The sequence below is a fragment of the Magnolia sinica genome, chromosome 17, assembly GCF_029962835.1.
Source record: "Magnolia sinica isolate HGM2019 chromosome 17, MsV1, whole genome shotgun sequence".
NCBI lineage: Eukaryota > Viridiplantae > Streptophyta > Magnoliopsida > Magnoliales > Magnoliaceae > Magnolia > Magnolia sinica.
This window is the reverse complement of record NC_080589.1, coordinates 73,361,538-73,383,176: the sequence shown is the minus strand read 5'-3', so window position 1 is coordinate 73,383,176 and position 21,639 is coordinate 73,361,538. Positions and strand designations below refer to the sequence as shown.

Below are 21,639 nucleotides of genomic sequence, written 5' to 3'. Positions count from 1 at the left end.
AAAAACAAAAACAAAAAAACTAAAAAACTAAAAAAAAAACAAAAAAAAAAAACAACAAAAAACAAAAACTAAAAAAAAAAAAACAAAAACAAAAAAAAAAACAAAAAACAAAAAAAAAAAAACAAAATTAAAAAAAAAAAAAAAAAAAAAAAAAAAAAAAAATATTATACAGACCCACCTAGCAGCCTACCCACCGCAGGCCATATAGAACAGCCACACAGAAACACAAAAACCCTGAAAGAGCTACCCTAAGCAGGCCTTAAAGAGACCTAATCTGAAAAACACACAAGGACCCAACTCAGGACAGCTGCAGCAACATGATTCTCATTCCTAAAAGTCTGGTTATTTCTTTCAAACCAGATCGACCAGAGAAGCACCAGCAAAAGGGTTCTTTAATCTGTATAAGAATTATTTGAATCTTCATTAGAATACAGAAGGTCGATCGGATGGGCCCTACTGTTTGACGATTGCTGGAAGGTTTTTTATTGGGTAAATTGACAGTGGAGCCCCACCGAAGCTTTTTTTGCTACATTGGATTTCAGTCATTATAGTGATTATGATTTTTGAAAGATATTATAGTGCTTTGTGATTACAGAGAATAAGGTGAAATCAGTTAAGTGATTTTAATGAAATTGTGTTTACAGTAATTTCAGTCATTATAGTGATTATGACTTCAGTTATTTCAGTCATTATAGTGATTGACTACAGTGTTGTCTTGTACTGTAGCTATTTTGTGTGTTTCAGTTATGTACATTATTTTGTGTATTTCGGTGATTGCAACTACATGGTTGTAGTGTAGTGTAGCTTAACTATTTTCTGTATTTCAGTGAATCCTATTGACCATTGAATTGCTCTTATTATTAGGTAATAAAGATGAGATCTAGTTCAAAATTTTTGGTGACCCAGATTTATTATGGGAGAAGATTTGAGATGAATGCATCCAATAGATTAGAATATAAATGTGGGAAGTTTGAAGAATTTAATATAGATTACAACCAAACGTCATTTATGGACTTAAATTCCACTGTGAGAGCGATGATGGAATGTAGAGAAGCCGAAAATATTAAAATTAAATACAAATTATCACAGAAAAAGAATGAAGATGAGGTGAGTGTAGTGCGCAATGACAAGGACTAGATAGATAGATATCTTTAGGTACCATATGAACAACAAGAATGTGAAGGTGAAGAATTATGTTTTATATACACCTCAAGTAGAAGGCAGCCCTGATGAAGAAGAGGTTGAAGGTAGCAAAGAAAATTTTTAAGGTAGTGAAGAAAACATTGTCGGTGGTCTCAAAGAAGATCAAAGTTTGCCCAAGTACAACGACCCGATAGAACTCTAGTCTGTTGGAAGTGATGACGATTTTTCCGAAGTTGATATGGATGATGATTCTTCGAAGTTTCACAACTTTAATAAAGACAAACTTAACTTCCATTTGAAACATGAGTTCAACAATGTAGAGGCATTTCATGCTGCTCTATGCCATTACTGTGCTGTTAGGGACAAAGAAGTATCATATCTCATGGGAGTGAAATGCCCATAGAGGATCCATGCCAGCATTCACCAGAATTATGTGAACTTTGTGGTTAAGACGTTTATGGGAGAGCATTCCGGCAGTACAATAAGCAAATCGGGAAATCATATGGCAACTTCAACTTGGATTTCCAGGGTGATAGATGGAAAAGTCCGTGAAGATTAAAAAGTAAAAATAGGTACCTTCGAGACCACCAACAATCTCTTCTTCACCACTTTTATCATTTTCTTTGCTAACCTTAGCCTCTTCCTCATCAAGGTCACCTTCTACTAGAGGCATATATAAAACATATCCATCAAGTCCTTGTCACTGCGTACTACACCCATGTCATCTTCAATCTTCTTTCATGGTAATTTGTATTTAATTTTAACATTTTTAATCTCCTTACACCACCATCGCTCTCACAACAGAATTTAAGTCTATAAATGATGTTCAGTTGTAATCTATATCAAATTCTTCAAACTTCCCGCCTTTAGATTCTAATCCATTTGATGCATTTATCTCAAATCTTCCCCCATTATAAATTTCAGTCACGAAAAATTCCGAATTAGACATCATCATTATCACCTAATAATAAGAGCAATTCAACAGTCAATAGGATTCACTGAAATACACAGAATAACTATACTACAACACAACAATATAGTCACAATCACTGAACACACAAAATAGCTACACGACAAGACATCACAATAGTCACAATCACTATAATGACTTAAATCACAATAACTATAATGACCGAAATCGCCGTAAACACAATTTCATTAAAATCACTATAATTGATTTAATTTTATTCACTGTAATCACAATCACCATAATGACTGAAATCACTGTAAACACAATTTCATTGAAATTAAATAAAAAGATACCAGGCACACATACAGTTGGTACTATTTTCACTATGAACAAAGAGAATTTCTAGAATGACGGAGGCATGATATTGCTGGATGTCAACTTGGGTGTACAATGTTTTAGTGAGTTCACCACAGTTTCTCAACCAATTGCAACACATCCACCTTAGACATGGCATACATTTTCATAAATACTGACCATCTGACTCTGGGCCTTTGCAGAGTGGAGCATAACCCAATCATAACCATCTCTCTTCACCAATTGAATTTGGAATACCAATCATACTCTTTTTTAACTGTTCATGAGATGCCCCACTAATCTATAACGCTGCTAACAAACAATGGCAACTGCACACCTAGTCAAGCCCTTCAACGTAAGATGCCACAGTTAGAGGGGTGCACTTTTGTGCATTGATGCCCATATGACTCTGATAACTAATGCAAAGTTCCCTTTTGAGGAGTGAAACCAAGCTAGGCAGAAGAATGGGCTCAATGGATCAGCACTAAAACTCTCTTACAGTCCCACTGTTTGTTAAGGCATTAATTCTCCCCTGTGCTACGTGGTCGAGTTCTCGATCCTTAAGAGTCATTAAGTAGACATGTTATTTCGTGGTCAAAGTTGATTACAAGGAGTTTCTTGAACTAGGAGCTGGCGGGAGACTATTCTAGGCACATGGATGCTTAACTATGTCACAGGCAATCACCAAAACCAAACCTTTTTTTTTTATTGATAGGCAACAATTTTACTTAAAGAAAAAAAAAAAAAGAAAAAAAAAATGGCTAGAGAGATGCAATTGCAAGCAAAGATGATGAGAAATCATCTATAGGACAGAAATATTCACACCCCAATCTTCATCAATTTGCTTCCTGTTACAACCTTCATTCCCCAACGCAAAACGAGAACCTTGCCATTGGTATAGAACCTATTGTTGTGTTCCTTTTCCAAGAGTGCTCTCCCCAAGGAATTCCGGGGTTTCTCCCACCTCCAGTCTCCTATCATGCCCTGACAGGTTAAACACCTCTCTCCAAAAACCACCAATACCCTAACCAGATCTTCCTCCATCTCTATTAGATCCCTGCAGAATGTGGGATGCCTAATGATCAGAGCACCTATCTGATTGTAAATGTGAACAACCTTCTGTACACGAGAGACCTGATAAAGAGCTTCAAGCAACTGCCATGGCAGACCCTCGACAGACCAGCAACAATCAACGCCAAATCCTTTTCCCTCATAACTATAAACATTTAATAATGTAGTTAACAAGAAGTAACAACAAAATCAACAAGCTATTTATTTATTATTGTAGAAAATCAACAAGCTATCTTCCATGAAACTTAAAAGTGCTTGAATCTTGATCTTCCAACTTCCAAGAGAAAGGCAATGTAGGAGAGAGAGAGAGAGTCACGAAAAATTCCGAATTAGACATCATCATTATCACCTAATAATAAGAGCAATTCAACAGTCAATAGGATTCACTGAAATACACAGAATAACTATACTACAACACAACAATATAGTCACAATCACTGAACACACAAAATAGCTACACGACAAGACATCACAATAGTCACAATCCCTATAACGACTTAAATCACAATAACTATAATGAGCGAAATCGCCGTAAACACAATTTCATTAAAATCACTATAATTGATTTAATTTTATTCACTGTAATCACAATCACCATAATGACTGAAATCACTGTAAACACAATTTCATTGAAATCACTATAACTAATTTCATTTTATACACTGCAATCACAATCACTATAATAATTGAAATCATTGAAATCACAATCACTATAATGACTGAAATCACTGCAAACATAATTTCACTAAAATAACTAATAACTAATTTCACTTTACTCACTGTAATCACACACTGATTTCACAATCACTATAATTGATCTCATAGTAATGAAAGTAATTACAATCACAAAAGTCAATGTAATCACAAACACTATAATCATTATAATCACTGTAATCCCTGTAATGACCATCACTGTAGTCTCAATCACTATAACTGATCTCACAGTAATTACAACCGCTATAATCACAAATACTGTAATCACTGATTTCATCACCGCAATACAGGTGATTTCACTATAATCAATGTAATCGCTAATTCTTTGCCCCAAATAATATCAGTGACAGTGGGCCCCAAATTAGCTAAACTCAGTTCATATAATGATGGAATAGCTAATTAGCTAACTAACTAGTCACTATTGAGAGTTCACCTTCTGGAGTTATAGTCATTTAACAGTTAGCGACTGAGTTTAGCTAACTGTTCAAGGTGGGCTGATTAGCTAACTGTGATTTCATAATGGGCCCCAATTAGCTGAACTTTCACGGTTATAGTGATTATAGTGGGCCCCAACTTATCCCCAAAAATATACCCACATACAAACATTGCGTACTTCAGTGACCCCCAAAAGATGAGGACCCCAAGTGATCCCCAAAAATCATCTTCACCACATACAAACATTGCATACATCAGTGCCCCTAGATACCTGACATCGGTAGGCGCTACCGCATGATTGAAATAGGGCCAAAAATGCAATGCCTAACATCTGTGGGCCCCACCACATGAGTGAAAGAGGGCCAGGAAAATGGACTGCATGATTGAAATAGGGAAACCAAAAGGGAGGGGATGCATGCCAAAAACCCAACAGATATAGCCAAAAAACCCACTGATGCAGCCAAAAAAGGCTTTGGTAGGGCTCTACTGTTGATCAACCCAATAAAAAACCCTCCGGTGATTGTTAGACAGTAGGGCCCATTGCCCCATCCAATCGACCTTCCATATTCTAATGCAGATTAAAGAATTCTTTTATGGAGATTAAAGAACCCTTTTACCGAAATTCAGGTGGGGAAAGGGGAGACGGGGGAGGCAGCTGCACTAAAAGCCGAGGCATGAGCCCACGAGCGATGGCAAAAGGAAAGCACAGAGATGACGATGGGCCCACGAGCAATGGCGAAAGGAAATGGCAGAGAGGACGAAAGAGGAAAAAGAGAGAATGAGAGCGATGGCAAGAGAGAGGTGTGAATGAGAGAGAAAATGTCTCTTTCTTCTCGAAAAGAACATATGGGGGTATGTGAGAAGTCCTTTCAGGGAATTTTTTGGTATTTAAAAAATACGAAATGAAATATGTGTATCATATCTAATGCCCACTAATAGCGAGCACCTAGATCGCCAACGGATTAAAGGATGAGTGGTGCAAAAGGAAGTTGTGAAAAGTAAGCGGTTATTTCACAATGGCAGAAAATATAGGCGGTTTTTAGAAAAAAAATAAAATTATATATATATATATATGGTCTTTAGATCAAGAGGACATCAATAACACCCTCCTATATGGCCTTCTACTAAAAGAAGCCTACATGAAGCAGCCTCCTTTTACAGCTTTTGACCAAGGGGATGGCCATAAATTATGTATCATAGGAAACATGCCATCAATAACCCACCCGGTGGTGATGGGCCAACCTATACCTAGACAAAGTCAAGGATAGTTTAGTGTTAGGCACAAATAGAATTATTGCCAAGCAATTGATCCATATAGCCGATCGCACAACCAAGGCAAGGGTATGATGATGGTGGTGGTGGTAGTGGTGGCGGCGGTGGTGGTGGTGGTGAAGAAATATGTCATCTATGGGCTCAAGCAAGCTCCTAAAGAAACATAATGTATCACCCTCAGTGGTTTCAGTGGTTCTATACAGCCCTTCATGCTCCAAAAGTTTCATTTAAGCGTAGGCGAACGATCCCTCTCCATCGAAAAGAGGACTGTTAACTGCTATTCTTGTCTTTCATCCGTCAATGACATCACCATCACTGAGGGTAATAATCAAGAATTCAACAAGCAGTAAAAACGCATTCCAACATTAACATAAAAGATCTTGGGGACCTCAATATTTCTTAGGTATAGAGTGACAGAGCATCGAAGATAATGCACAACATGAAAATTTTATTTATTTTTTGAAAGATGCACAACATAAGAATGTTGTTGAATTGCTGGGGATATTCAGCAAGATATGATGCAACTGATTGGTACTAGAACCGCATCCTTGATAAACGCTTAGAAGTGACTATGGCAACCCTGTTTATCCATTTGTTGTCAAAGCGTGGTAGGAATATTTATCTTGCCTTTATTCAATCTAACATTAAATATGCTACAGTTGCACCAAAAGAATGTTTTGCCATGTTAATGGGCCTATAGATTTTGGCCCACACTATCCAAACTCCAATGCTTCTCCCATTGTCAGATCAGTTTAACCAGACACACATTGGACAAATGATTCAGACATGTGTCAGACGGCAACTGAATAGTATGTTTCTTGACCATTGGCTCATGTCATGGTGCAGCTTCAAGGGGATCTAATGCTTATGCGGAATACTCCACAGTTGCAACAGCAGCAGAGACCACATGGTTATGCCATGTACTCACTGAGAATGAACTACAAATAGGATCACGATCCACATGGTGTGACAACCAAAGCAACATGAAAATGCCATCAAACAAAGTACTGCCTGCTCAAACTAAGCATATCAAAATGGCTGATCACTTCATCCATGAAATGTTAAGGATCAAGGTCCGTTCTCAATGTCTCATCCATAGTGGCCTAGACACCCGTTTCCCTTCACAAATAGCTACATTTCTCACTTCCCACTTTCTGCATTGGTTTCACGCTTCTAACTAATTATTGTTGTTACTGCAACAAATTGAGATGTTTCATGAATATGTTCCTGGCACTGTCTGCCACAACTGTTTCTCAATCTCATCTAAGGACAAGGTCACGGACAGTTTTACATATGATGTGAATAAATTTAAAATACAAATCAAATGCAGGTCAAAATATTATAGAATAGAAATTCACAGTCACAGGAATGAAGGTTTCCATATCTTGCACTAAATAAGTGCTTACCGGGATTTGGAAGGCTCAGCTGGCAACCAAAACAGTTTTTCGGTAACCTCTGATATGAATTATTACTTGGAAGAGTAGAAGGCACCTCGATGAATGGTGATATAGGGAATAGATGATGGTAAGACCGTGCCAAATGGGGAGAAGAAACAAGTGTCAACCCACAAATCCGACACTCCGTTGGCAGTTCACATACACGTGCTTTGCATCTTGGACAAGTGTAGCCTCCACCAACCTTAGCTTCCTTGTGGCATGAACAAATGGCGATAACCCCATCTGCTCCCCTTTGAGGAAAACCCATCTTGATCAAATTAGCAACAGCAAATTCTGCTATTGCCGGTGGTGGGGGTGCATGCTCCAGTAGCAATTCTTTAAAATGAGACTGCAAAAGTGAGAGATGAATCTATTTTGCCGAATGCATTTAAGATTCATAGAACAAATAATAAGTCGTCAGTTATCCTCACCTCATCCAAGGCCACAGTATAAGAACCACCAGTCTCCTCACAGAGATGTTTACATATGTAAATTTCTGCCGAGAGACCAACAACTGAGCATCGTATTTTGGCTTTCTTGCAATTTTGAATGGTCTCCATTACATCCCCTGGATCGCAGGTACTCAGAGCAGAATACAAGATTAAAACTTCCCGGTGACCATATGATGGAATTTTGCTCAGATAGCCATGAACGAGATCTAGAGCATTCTGTAAGGAAGAATCGCCTGAACACTCCAGCTTACCCAGCAAAGCCTTTATATGTGAATCTGGACTGCCACCTAGATCTGTTAAGCACCGAGCAACACCGTCTTTTATAGTTACAAGACCAATATGACTAAGTGGGTTTTGATCAAAGAACTCTCTAATGAAAGCTTCAACGTGTTTTGCAACTACTACCATCCGACTAGGCCGAAAATCCGTCTCTGAAGCTGCCTGCATCAAAAAAAAAATGAAAAAAAAAAAGTGCATCATTGACGTGCCTATACAACTGAGTTAAACTGCCTATAAAAGAACACTACCACAAGGGCATGTTCATGAGTGGTCCGGTGTTTATTTAGGCCCATCTTATCTGTAATTTATGGAGCTATGAGTAGCATTCAGACACATGGATAGACCAATCAATCAATGTCGACAACACTTCATAGACCACTAAGCAAAATCACACAGACCACATCATTCTAACCTTCTAGAATCTAAACAATTGCCTATAAAATGGACTGTTAAGATTGCTTATAAAAAGAAAGGTCTTGTTGTCAATATGAGACATCCATTGGGTGGCACTAGGTTGGATTTTTTGCTTTTTATTTTTTCATAGAATCACCTCAACCAAACAATCCTAACCACCCCACACATGGATGGGAAAATGGACGATTTGTAAAATAGATCTCCAACATTTGCATAGACATGATCATTTGATTAACGTGAGATTTGCATGATGGCCCATGAAGTTTGGACTAGACCTAACAAACTATCCAGGTCAGGTTGTAGTTGTCTAGGTTGTCCATGATTCCATGTGTAAATGCAATTCAATGTCATATAACTTATTGTGCTATGATTGAGTGGTTTACTAGCATTAACAAATTTGTAGCTTGGTGCCTTACACTTCTTTCCTTTTTATGTCTATTCATTTAGTTTAGTTATAATGCATTTGCTAATGAATAATAAACTAATAGTAGTCCATGCTCCATTATAACATGAATGAGTTAATTCCATGGTGATGGGCAGACAGCAAGGGCATGATGAATCTTCAAGAGACTATCCTAGTGGATTCCATTTGGTAAACACATGATCCTACCAAGTTTGATATGATCATCTATTCACCAAACTTAGAATGTTTGTGTTCACAAAATAGAAAGCATGTGATAGAGAAATATATCATGTGTTCACCTTCCCAGTTTCATGCCAGTGAGATCTACCACTAAAGCTATTTTCCTACTTAGACAATTGTTGGAGAAATACAAGGGGAGACGATCTCCACATGGTTTTTATTGATTTAAAGAAAGCATATGATAGGGTCTTAAGAAAATTAATTGGTGGGTGTTGGGAAGGAAAGGAGTTATGAGATGATATACTGACATGATCAAGGATATGTATGAGAGAGCAGTAACAAATGTGGGGACCACTACCACCATTACCATTACAATATGGACCGTAACGGCCTTCATTGCCCCCGTGATGGTCGTTACTGCATTTTTTATGGATCGCATATTGGCCAAAGGCTGGTTATTTTTTTATTTTTTTGTTAAAAAAAATAACTTTTTGTCTATAAGAAGGCTTCTAAGCCTCCCCCATTTGCAATATTCTCACTCTAAAACTCTTTTACTCTATTCTTCTCTTACATTTCTTAATTCGAAGTGGTCTCTCTCTCTCTCTCTCTCTCTCTCTCTCTCTCTCTCTCTCTCTCTCTCTTATATTTCTTATTTCCAAGTGGTCTCTCTCTCTCTCTCTCTCTCTCTCTCTCTCTCTCTCTCTCTCTCTCTCTCCTCTACATTCCCTCTCTTGGAAGCTGAAAGGTCAAGATTCAAGCACTTGTTATTTAATTCATTGTTTAATTGATTTTATTTCTCTCAAATATATTTTAAATATATAAAATTAGTTATTTATTAATTTAGGAAAGTAGGAAAGTTACCCTTAATTTCTTCTTCTTTTTTTACAATTTTTTTTTTTTTTGAAGTTTCCATATTTTTTCAATTTTTTTTAAATTTTCAAAAAATAAAACATAAAATATGCGGTCGCATATGCGATTGTGCGATTGCATGTGCGTATAGGCATATCAAAATCATGCACAAGAACCACTTCCTTCTATAAACTTAAGTAGGAGTATGCGTAATTAGTTGATTCAAGGTCATATCATTAGCAAGTTATTCCATGACAGTAACGGTGATTGTAATGACCACCGTCGTTACCATTACAATATGGACTGTAGCAACCATTTTACAGCCTTCTGGGGGGGAAATCTGTTTAGGTCCCATCATGGGACCGTTACAGGCCATTTTTTCTGTAACAACGGTGCTGCCATGTCAGCCACGTAACGCATAATGGTTACCACCGTTAATAAATTTTGACACATCTAGCAATAGAGAGTTGGTCATCCTAATGCAAATTAATCAAGTGCTTTGTTTAGTTTCTATGACATAATGAATATATTTACATGCTTTAAATTATATCAATATATCTTATATTAGTTGTTCGCTTAAAATTTTGATTTTCCTAATTGAGAAAATACCACAAATGCACCTTTTCATCTGGTGCAAAGTGATGCAAGGGTTCTACTCCTATTTGTTCGAAGTGATGCAAAACTAGTTGGTCGAAGCTACAAATAGGAGTATGGCATTTATTATGGAGAGTCATTTTCTCCAATAGCGAAGATAACCACAGTGCATAGAGTAACTAGTATTTTATCTATTCGCCAATGGACCTTCCGATTGATGTGAAGAACGCGTCTCTCAATGGACATCTAAATGAGACTGGCATATGAGCTCCCCATGTGTGCCTACATGACAAGTTTATGGTTTGTCGTTTGTGGAAATCTTCATACAACTTAAAGCAAGCTACAAGAGCATGGTTTTTCACAGCTTAGACAAGTCCTCGGTGTCAAATATAAAGAGCTCCATGAATATTCAATATTCACTATTTATCCATCACATCTGCTCCAAAACAACATTGCTTCTCTAATATGTTGATGATATCCCCATCATGGATGATGACCATGTCAATATACAAAAATTGAAGCAACCTCTCAATCACCCCTTGAAGATGAAAGATTTGAAAGTATGGTTTAGAGGTTTCTTACTACAATGGGTATACTATTCATAAAGTACACCACAGACAAGTGCTACTATTACTATAAGGATATTTCTTTGTAAATTGCCCTTGGTAAAAAGATGGCTACTTTGGGTTGGGTGTCTAAGCTCTTGGAGACAACCCTACTCATCCTTTTTCTTCTCTCTGTAGCCCGTGGGATGCGGGGACACACTCGGTGTGGGTGACCCATGTGATTTGCGGCCCACGGGGGAGGTCTCGTGTTCGAGACTCCTCACCGAGAGTGATTAATGCAGGGGCATTTCACACCGGGCTCGAGTGGGGTAGCCCGTGGGATGCGGGGACACATTCGGGTTGGACGACCCATGTGATTTGGGGCCCACGAGGGGGGTTCGGCCGAGGTCCTAACTCATGAGATGTGGGGCCTGGGCTATGAGATAAAGGGATTAATTCGTCATACTCTAACAGTTCGAGCTTTTAAAGCAACTAGTTAATTGTCCTACATCAAATTGGTATCAGAGCAGTAGGTCTCGTATTCAAGACTCCTCACCGGGGGTGATTAATGCAGAGGCATTTTCAGACCGAGCTCGAGTGGGGTAGCCCGTGGGATGCGGGGACACACTCGGGGTAGGTGATCCATGTGATTTGGGGCTCACGGGAGAGGTCTCGTGTTCGAGACTCCTCACTGGAGGTGATTAATGTGCATTTCACACCGGGCTCGAGTGGGGTAGCCCGTGGGATGCAGGGACACACTCGGGGTGGGCGACCCATGTGATTTGGGGCCCACGAGGGGTTCGGCTGAGGTCCTAACCCATGAGATGTGGGACCTGGGCTATGAGATAAAGGGATTAATTCGCCATACTCTAACAGTTCGAGCTTTTAGAGCAAGTGGTTAATTGACAACCCTACTCATCCTTTTTCTTCTCTCTCTTCTTCTTCTATAATCGCACTGTATATTGAGTTCAGATATCACCTCTAGAAATACCTCACAACTCGTGGCTCACCTATTCCCAACAAACGCTCGAAGAGACAATTCTTCTAGCAGTTCCTTCAGAAGTCCCATTGTTGTCAACAATCTCTGCACTCTTTCTTTCTTTCCTTTTTCTTTTTCTTCTTCCTCCGTTTTTTTCCTTTTTTTTTCTTTTTTGCATAATGACATGTGAGAGTATCTTATCTCCCAAAGGATACTGCCTATGACAGAGAATGGTCCTGATAAACACCCCTTAACCAAAATCCCCAACAAACCATTAAGCACCCAAGAAGATTGAAAAAACGGTAGTCCGGCCCTCTAGCCACTTTGCAACGAATAAAGATATGATCCACCATTTCCTCATCTTCAAAGGACAAGATTGGCTCAAGTAATCATGAAGAATCCCAAGGCAAAAATCACAGACAAAGAAATGCAGTAGAGAAGATACGAGGTATGGTAGGCTATTCATAGAAAGGTCTGGGTAAAGAATCAGCAAAGTAGAAATGATGAAACCTGGACAAATATATATATATATATATAAGGAATGGAGCAAATGGTAAAAGCCAAATATAAGATGCACAATAAATTGCACAGTTGATTAAGCATTAAAGAAGGGGCAAAGATATCTAAAAAGAAGTAAAATGTAGGAGAGGAAAATCAGAGATTTAAAAAAAAAAAAAAACTGCTTTAAATGTGTTGAGATTGTAGGGAAGAGATTAATAGTTTAAGGCAGCAAGATTAGGTAGAGATTTAGGGTCTGCTCTTAAAGGTTGTTAAATGAAGATTAGGGAACAAGGTAGAACTGAGAGGAGCCTCAAACCTTTGGAATTAAGAATTTGAGAGGGCATGTGTATTATTGTAGAACTCAGGTAAGTGAACTAAAGGCAGCCGTAAGAAGTGAAAAAGGGAAAAGGGCTGTGGGGATGGATGAAAAACAATAGAGGTATGAAATAGTGGACAAAACTATATTCAGTTTAGTGAATTAGTCTTTCTAATGAAATTTTGCAAACAGAAAATGGCAAATAAGTGTCATGGTTCCTATTTACAAGGACAAAGGAGATGCAAAAAAGTTACAACAACTATCAAGGGATAGAACAAATGAATAATCACTATGAAAGTTCTAGGAAAATTTATAATGATTTTAAAATAGATATTCTGCGAAGAAATTTCCTTTGGCAAGGAGCAGCAGCAAAGGAAAAAAAAAAATCATATGATAGCTTGGAATGAAGCTTGTAAGCCGTACAAAGATGGAGGTGCGGGAATTAGGAGATTGGAGGAAATGAACAATGCTCTACTAGGCAGGTGGATCTGGAGATTCGGCACTGAAGAAAATAGTTTTTGGAGAACTATTATTGTTGGGAAATATGGGCTCTCGACCTCTGGTTGGTGGACAAGGCAGTCCTTATATACAGCTTCTTCCATTTGGAAATCAGTCACCAAGAAGGCCAACAAGATCTGGGAATGCATCAGTTTTTCATTGGGCAACGGCAAACAAATTAGATTTTGGGATAATAGACGGTTGGGAGAGCAGTCTCCCCGCTCTCTATCTCCTAATATAGCTGCTCCATGTCCGATTGAGAACATTTCTGTCACTGCTTGTTTCTCCAGAATGTGGATGACGGTGTCTAGATTCCTCCTTGCAGAAGGAACTTAAACGAGACAGAAGAAGATGATCTTCTCAGCTCTTGCTTCATCTTAATGGTGTCTCACCTTCACTGGAAGTTGAAGACACTTTGATCTAGCTAAAGGATCGGTCTGGACATTCTTTGGTTAAGTCTCTTCATGGACTGTCCCGGCACCCTACCTCTGCCACCCCTTGTCACACAGGTCATGTTTGGGCATTCGGAGCTCTGCCTAAGTTCGCCACTTTTGCATGGCTAGTAGGCAGAAACAGAGTTCTGACAGTCGGCAATTTACAAAAGAGAGGAATGATCCTCCCCAGCGATTGTCTGTTGTGTATGAAGGAGGCGGAAACAATGGATCACTTATTCATTTTGAGTTCATTCGCTTCTGGAGTTTGAAGAAGAGTTGTATTAAAAAAAAAAAAAAAAAATTGTATTTTCTCGGCCATGCTTTTCAGTTTGGCATGCTGTAATGCCAATTAAAACAGGAATTAGAAAATGGTGTCTCGCATTGTTAGCCATCTTATGGATTATTTGGGGGAAAAGGAATGACCATTGCTTTAGGAATAGAAGTAGCTCAATTCCGACAGCAGTCTCTAGGGTGTTTAGATTAATTGGGGATTGAGTCCCTGTTTAGAGGTTGTTGCTTGGTATGTTTCTCTTCCTGTTTTATTCTTTTTTCTCTTTTTTTTTTTTAAATGAATTCTTTGCTTTTCAAAAGAAATAGTTAAGTGAAAACTTAAACAAGAAAGAGCGGTAACTGAGAATCAGTTCCTTTCATGCCAAGAAGTCTAACAATCAAGGCTATATCATTACTTATTAAGTCTAAATGCATGGTTTTTATAGATCTAGAAAAACACATGATAGACTATCTACGAAGATTATGCGGTGGGTGTTGAGGAACAAAGAGGTCCCAAGAGGAACCCATGAGATCATTAGAGGCATTGCGGTGGGGAGGGTTGCGTTGTGGTTTTTGTTACAAGAGTGAAAACGGTTTGTGCTGAAATAAATGTATATATTGTAGTTGCGAGTCTTTGCTAGGGTTTGCCATTCAGCAGCTAACTTTTCACACCTGTTATAGATGAAATAACCACTAGTATTCAGGAAGAGGTCCCTTCGTGTATGTCGTTGGCAGATGATGTTGGGCTGGTTGACAAAGATAAGAGAAGGATCGAATTCTAAACTAGAGTTTCTGAAGAACACTCCAGCATTTAAAGATTATTTGTAGCAAAACCAAGACACGGAATGCAACTTAAGATTTGTTTTCTTTTTTATCAATAACTTTCATAAGAATTGTTATAGAGCTGAAGCTTCTTCTTTTTTCTTTTTCTTTTTTCTATTCTTTTTTCAAGAGCAATAGAGGTGAAGCTTTAGTTAAAATCAATGCCCAAGATATCCCCTAAGGCAACTCTTTTTTGTTAGCTTGCCTAAATAATTTGGAGAAATAGATAGGAAAGTTTCTAATCAACCTAGAGCCGGAGAAATGAACTAGAGATGTGCCTCTAGACTCTAAAGTGATGCCCAATTGCCAAATGCTAATCAAAGATATGATCCACCATTTCCTCATCTTCAAAGGACAAGATTGGCTCAAGTAATCATGAAGAATCCCAAGGCAAAAATCACAGACAAAGAAATGCAGTAGAGAAGATACGAGGTATGGTAGGCTATTCATAGAAAGGTCTGGGTAAAGAATCAGCAAAGTAGAAATGATGAAACCTGGACAAATATATATATATATATATAAGGAATGGAGCAAATGGTAAAAGCCAAATATAAGATGCACAATAAATTGCACAGTTGATTAAGCATTAAAGAAGGGGCAAAGATATCTAAAAAGAAGTAAAATGTAGGAGAGGAAAATCAGAGATTTAAAAAAAAAAAAAAACTGCTTTAAATGTGTTGAGATTGTAGGGAAGAGATTAATAGTTTAAGGCAGCAAGATTAGGTAGAGATTTAGGGTCTGCTCTTAAAGGTTGTTAAATGAAGATTAGGGAACAAGGTAGAACTGAGAGGAGCCTCAAACCTTTGGAATTAAGAATTTGAGAGGGCATGTGTATTATTGTAGAACTCAGGTAAGTGAACTAAAGGCAGCCGTAAGAAGTGAAAAAGGGAAAAGGGCTGTGGGGATGGATGATAAAAATAGAGGTATGAAATAGCGGACAAAACTATATTCAGTTTAGTGAATTAGTCTTTCTAATGAAATTTTGCAAACAGAAAATGGCAAATAAGTGTCATGGTTCCTATTCACAAGGACAAAGGAGATGCAAAAAAGTTACACCAACTATCAAGGGATAGAACAAATGAATAATCACTATGAAAGTTCTAGGAAAATTTATAATGATTTTAAAATAGATATTCTGCGAAGAAATTTCCTTTGGCAAGGAGCAGCAGCAAAGGAAATAAAAAATAAAAAAATCATATGATAGCTTGGAATGAAGCTTGTACGCCGTACAAGGATGGAGGTGTGGGAATTAGGAGATTGGAGGAAATGAACAATGCTCTACTAGGCAGGTGGATCTGGAGATTCGGCACTGAAGAAAATAGTTTTTGGAGAACTATTATTGTTGGGAAATATGGGCTCTCGACCTCTGGTTGGTGGACAAGGCAGTCCTCATATACAGCTTCTTCCATTTGGAAATCAGTCACCAAGAAGGCCAACAAGGTCTGGGAATGCATCGGTTTTTCATTGGGGAACGGCAAACAAATTAGATTTTGGGATAATAGACAGTTGAGAGAGCAGTCTCTCCGCTCACTATTTCCTAATATAGTTGCTCTATGTCCGATTGAGAACATTTCTGTCACTGCTTGTTTCTCCAGAATGTGGATGACGTTGTCTAGATTCCTCCTTGCAGAAGGAACTTAAACGAGACAGAAGAAGATGAACTTCTCAGCTCTTGCTTCATCTCAATGGTGTCTCACCTTCACTGGAAGTTGAAGAAACTTTGATCTAGCTAAGGGATCGGTCTGGACATTCTTTGGTTAAGTCTCTTCATGGACTGTCCCGGCACCCTACCTCTGCCACCCCTTGTCGCATAGGTCATGTTTGGGCATTCGGAGCTCTGCCTAAGTTCGCCACTTTTGCATGGCTAGTAGGCAAAAACAGAGTTCTGACGGTCGACAATTTACAAAAGAGGGGAATGATCCTCCCCAGCGATTGTCTGTTGTGTATGAAGGAGGCGGAAACAATGGATCACTTATTCATTTCGAGTTCATTCACTTCTAGAGTTTGAAGAAGAGTTGTATAAAAAATAATTTTTAAAAAAACTGTATTTTCTCGGTCATGCTTTTCAGTTTGGCATGCTGTAATGCCAATTAAAACAGGAATTAGAAAATGGTGTCTCAAGTTGTTAGCCGTCTTATGGATTATTTGGGGGAAAAGGAATGACCACTGCTTTAGGAATAGAAGTAGCTCAATTCCGACAGCAGTCTCTAGGGTGTTTAGATTAATTGGGGATTGAGTCCCTGTTTAGAGGTTGTTGCTTGGTATGTTTCTCTTCCTATTTTATTCTTTTTTCTCATATTTTTTTAAAATGAATTCTTTGCTTTTCAAAAGAAATAGTTAAGTGAAAACTTAAACAAGAAAAAGCGGTAACTGAGAATCAGTTCCTTTCATGCCAAGAAGTCTAACAATCAAGGCTATATCATTACTTATTAAGTCTAAATGCATGGTTTTTATAGATCTAGAAAAACACATGATAGACTATCTACGAAGATTATGCAGTGGGTGTTGAGGAACAAAGAGGTCCCAAGAGGACCCCATGACATCATTAGAGGCATTGCGGTGGGGAGGGTTGCGTTGTGGTTTTTGTTACAAGAGTGAAAACGGCTTGTGCTGAAATAAATGTATATATTGTAGTTGCAAGTCTTTGCTAGGGTTTGCCATTCAGCAGCTAACTTTTCACACCTGTTATAGATGAAATAACCACTAGCATTCAGGAAGAGGTCCCTTCGTGTATGTCGTTGGCAGATGATGTTGGGCTGGTTGACGAAGATAAGAGAAGGATCGAATTCTAAACTAGAGTTTCTGAAGAACACTCCAGTATTTACAGATTAATTGTAGCAAAACCAAGACACGGAATGCAACTTAAGATTTGTTTTCTTTTTTATCAATAACTTTCATAAGAATTGTTATAGAGCTGAAGCTTCTTCTTTTTTCTTTTTCTTTTTTCTATTCTTTTTTCAAGAGCAATAGAGGTGAAGCTTTAGTTAAAATCAATGCCCAAGATATCCCCTAAGGCAACTCTTTTTTGAAGCTGGACATTGAAAAGGCGTATGATCATGTTGATTGGGGATTTCTTCAGTATATGCTCATGCAGATGGGTTTTCGAGACACATGGAGAAGATGGATAGGTGAATGTGTGGGATCGGCCTTTTTTTTTTTTTTTTTCTGTTCTTATTAATGGATCTTGTAAAAGTTTCTTCAAAAGCTCAAGAGGCTTACTTCAAGGAGATCCCTCTGTCTCCTTTCCTTTTCCTAATAGTTGGGGAGGCCCTTTCTAGTATGTTGAGAAAAGGGCAGGCTGAAGGCATTATAGGAGGTTTCAAGATTAAAGGCATGGAATCTCCTATATCCCACATCCAGTATGCAAATGATACTATTCTTTTTTGTGAAGCAGATTTTAACAAAGTTAGTAATCTTCGCACTTCCATCTGTTGCTTCGAAGCAGTATCGGGCCTTAAAGTTAACTTGAAAAAATCGATGATGTTTGGTATAAATATAGACGTTGCTGAATCCAGTTAGTTTGCTGAATTCTTTGGCTGTGCGTCAGGCTCTCTTCCTACCACTTTTGTCGGGCTTCCTCTACGTGTGGGCAAACCTTCGATGGCCCTATGGGATAAAGTTATTGATAGGTTTGAATCTTACCTAGCTAGGTGGAAATGTAGATACCTTTCTTTAGGAGGTTGGCTCACTTTGATCAAAGCAGCGCTTTCAAATCTCCCCCTATATTTCATGTCCCTATTCAAATGTTCGGTGAAGATCATAGCCACCCTCCAAAGATTAAGACGTGATTTCCTATGGCATGGGAGGGAGGATAAGAAGAAATTCCATCTGGTGGATTGGAAAGAGGATGTGTAGACCTTTCTTGGAAGGGGCGCGGACATAAAAAAATTGGCTACCATGGATGAAGTGCTTATTGGGAAATTGTTAAGGAGGTTTGGGTCAAAGGAGGGTAGCCTTTGGAAGGAAGTTATTATTGAGAAATATGTTATGGATGAAAGGGATGGTGGACCAAAAATCTTCTCTATACAAAGCTGCGGGGTTATGGAGAGATACAATGTGTATAGGTGGGTGGTTTAAAGATGCGGTTGGTTTCGCTCTTGGGGATGGTAGTAGGATTAGATTTTGGGAGGACATCTGGGTGGGCTCCACTGCTTTGAAAGACGAATTCCCCTTAATTTATCATCTGGCTCCTAATCCCCTCATATTGGTGGCTGATTGTTACTCTATTCAAGGCAATGAAGTCGTCTGGTACTCACCCTATAGAAGAAACTTATACGACTGGGAAATCGGAGAATATGTCGCCTTACTCGAGCGCATTAGTAAGTGTAATCCAGAGTTTCAGCATCAAGATAGGATCGTTTGGAGACCCAACAAAAAGGGCTTGTTCTCTTTTAAATCTCTCTATCGCTGCCTTGGTAGGAATAAAGAGAATTCTAAGGAGGTGATGACAGCTAAAGTCTGGAAATACAAGGTGCCTCCCAAGATCGTAGTTTTCGGGTGGTTGGTTGGCAAGAGGAAAGTCCTTACAGTCAATAATATGAGAAAAAGGGGTATGATTATCACTAATATCTGTCTCTGTTGCATGGTAAATGAAGAATCGACGGATCATCTCTTCATTCATTGTCCATTTTTCTAGCACGTTTGGTTAGTCCTTCTATCATCCTTTGCTGTCTTGTGGACCTTTCCTATTTCTACGAACCGCCTTCTTTCAGCTTGGCATGGTGTCTCCCTGGGTAAAGAAAGATCTACGGGTTGGAGAATGTCCCTATTGGTTGCCTGGTGGGCGATCTGGGAAGAAAGAAATAGTAGATGGTTCAGATATGTCTCCAATCCAGTGTTCTGCGTAGTAAAGAGAGTTCATCAGTTCATACTAGAATGGGCCTGTAATGTGGTCAATCTCAGTGGGCTTCCATTTTCTTCTGATCACCCCATCGGACTGATACCTCTCTGTTCAATATCAGATAAGATATGATGGCTCTATTAACCAAGACACGGAATGCAACTTTAATAAGATTTGTTTTCTTTTTTATCAATAACTTTCATAAGAATTGTTATAGAGCTGAAGCTTCTTCTTTTTTCTTTTTCTTTTTTCAAGAGCAATAGAGGTGAAGCTTTAGTTAAAATCAATGCCCAACATATCCCCTAAGGCAACTCTTTTTTGTTAGCTTGCCTAAATAATTTGGAGAAATAGATAGGAATGTTTCTAATCAACCTAGAGCTGGAGAAATGAACTAGAGATGTGCCTCTAGACTCTAAAGTGATGCCCAATTGCCAAATGCTAATCAAAACCTAAGGAAAAATTTTGTAAGGCACTATTCAACTGCCCAAGCTGTATGTGGAAGAGTGTTGACAATTAGCAGGCGACATGAATAGAGGATGATGGTAGCAGAGAAGAGGATGGTTTGATGGATGTATAGAAATTATAAGAATGTTCAAGAACTAGGACCTTGAAAACAGCCATGGAGTAGACCCAATAGGAGATAAACTGATGGAGGGTTTACTAAAACAGCTTAACCATGCAGTCCAAAAATTGGAGATGAGTTTGATAAGGATTGAAGGGATGACCCAAGAGGACTTGGATCAAAGTGGTGAGTTGGGATATCAAGGTTTATACAATTCACTGACAATAGGGCAATTGGCAAAGCAGCATTTGGCATTCATAAACCCAACCCCAAATACTTACGATAACTGATCGAGTCTACAATGATGAAGCACTTAGATAAGAAAAGCCAAAAATTGCGGGGTCCACGTAACTTGTTTTTCTGTATGTAAATGTATAACCTCCTATCTCTTTCCAGTGATGAAGAACGAAGATGAGAAGAACTGAAAATTGTGACTTCTTCAGATGTTGAAGCACAAAGATGAGAAGAGCCCAAACTTGAGGCTTCTTCTTCTTCTTCTTCTTCAAACTCAAATTCTACAGTTAGCATTTCCCACCGGATAAAATCCAACAATTGGCCCACCCAATGAACGGCTAGGATATCTAATCACATAGAATGAGCAAGAGATCAGCATTCCACAACTATAGTAACATTTCGTATTCTATATAATTGGAGAAGGGATTAAGTTCCATACCCTAGAGAGGTCGACAACAACGTAGAGGTAGCGGATGAGCCCCTTCTGGATTCTGGAAGAGGAAGAAGAGGACAAGGAGCGGAGACGTCTCCTGTACTGAGCGTGGTAGAGGCTCTTGTTGTCGATGGGTCTGAGGAGTCCGGACTCGTCCTCTTGAAGAGATTCCCAGGATCTCTCGTCCGCGTAAGCCCTTTCCCAAGCTTCCAATCCTCTGCCATTCCCTTCATCTTCCTCCTCTTCTTCTTCCCTGTCTTCTTCTTCTCTCTCTCCTCTTACTCCATTGCTTTTTCGGAATTCGAATCTCCTCTCCACAGCGCCGCCGCTCATGGCGATGATGGTGGCAGATGTATTTCTCAGCTGAGATAAAAACCGAAAACAAAAGGGGAGGAAAAAGAGGGTGGAATACTGGAATGTAACGTGAGTAGTGGGCCCGCCATGAAGGGAAACGGATGTGCTACTCCCTGCCACCAGCCAATGGCTGGTGGTCGGTGCTCTGTGGGCCCCACAATGATGTATCTGCTTCATCCATGCCGTTCATCCATTTTTACAGATCATTTTATGGCTTGATCCAAAAAAATTAGAGGGATATAAATCTCAGGTGGACCACACCACAGGAAAACAATAGTGATTGGATATCTACCATTAAAATCCTCCTAAGGCCCACTGTACTGCTTATTTGACATACAATATGTT

The 21,639-nt window shown here is 38.9% G+C and overlaps 1 protein-coding gene across 1 annotated transcript in view; it reads right to left on the bottom strand.

The window, feature by feature from the left end:
* Window positions 1-21,309, bottom strand: part of LOC131230307 (general transcription factor IIH subunit 2) — a 29,915-nt gene extending 8,606 nt beyond the window's left edge. Inside the window, exons 1-3 of the mRNA XM_058226163.1 lie at window positions 20,947-21,309; window positions 7,767-8,228; window positions 7,306-7,684 (exon numbers count right to left, since the gene is read on the bottom strand). Of these exons, the coding sequence (XP_058082146.1) occupies window positions 7,306-7,684; window positions 7,767-8,228; window positions 20,947-21,273 (1,168 nt within the window). The 5' untranslated portion in view covers window positions 21,274-21,309. The remainder of the gene's footprint in view (window positions 1-7,305; window positions 7,685-7,766; window positions 8,229-20,946) is intronic.
* Between the last annotated feature and the right edge of the window lie 330 nt (window positions 21,310-21,639).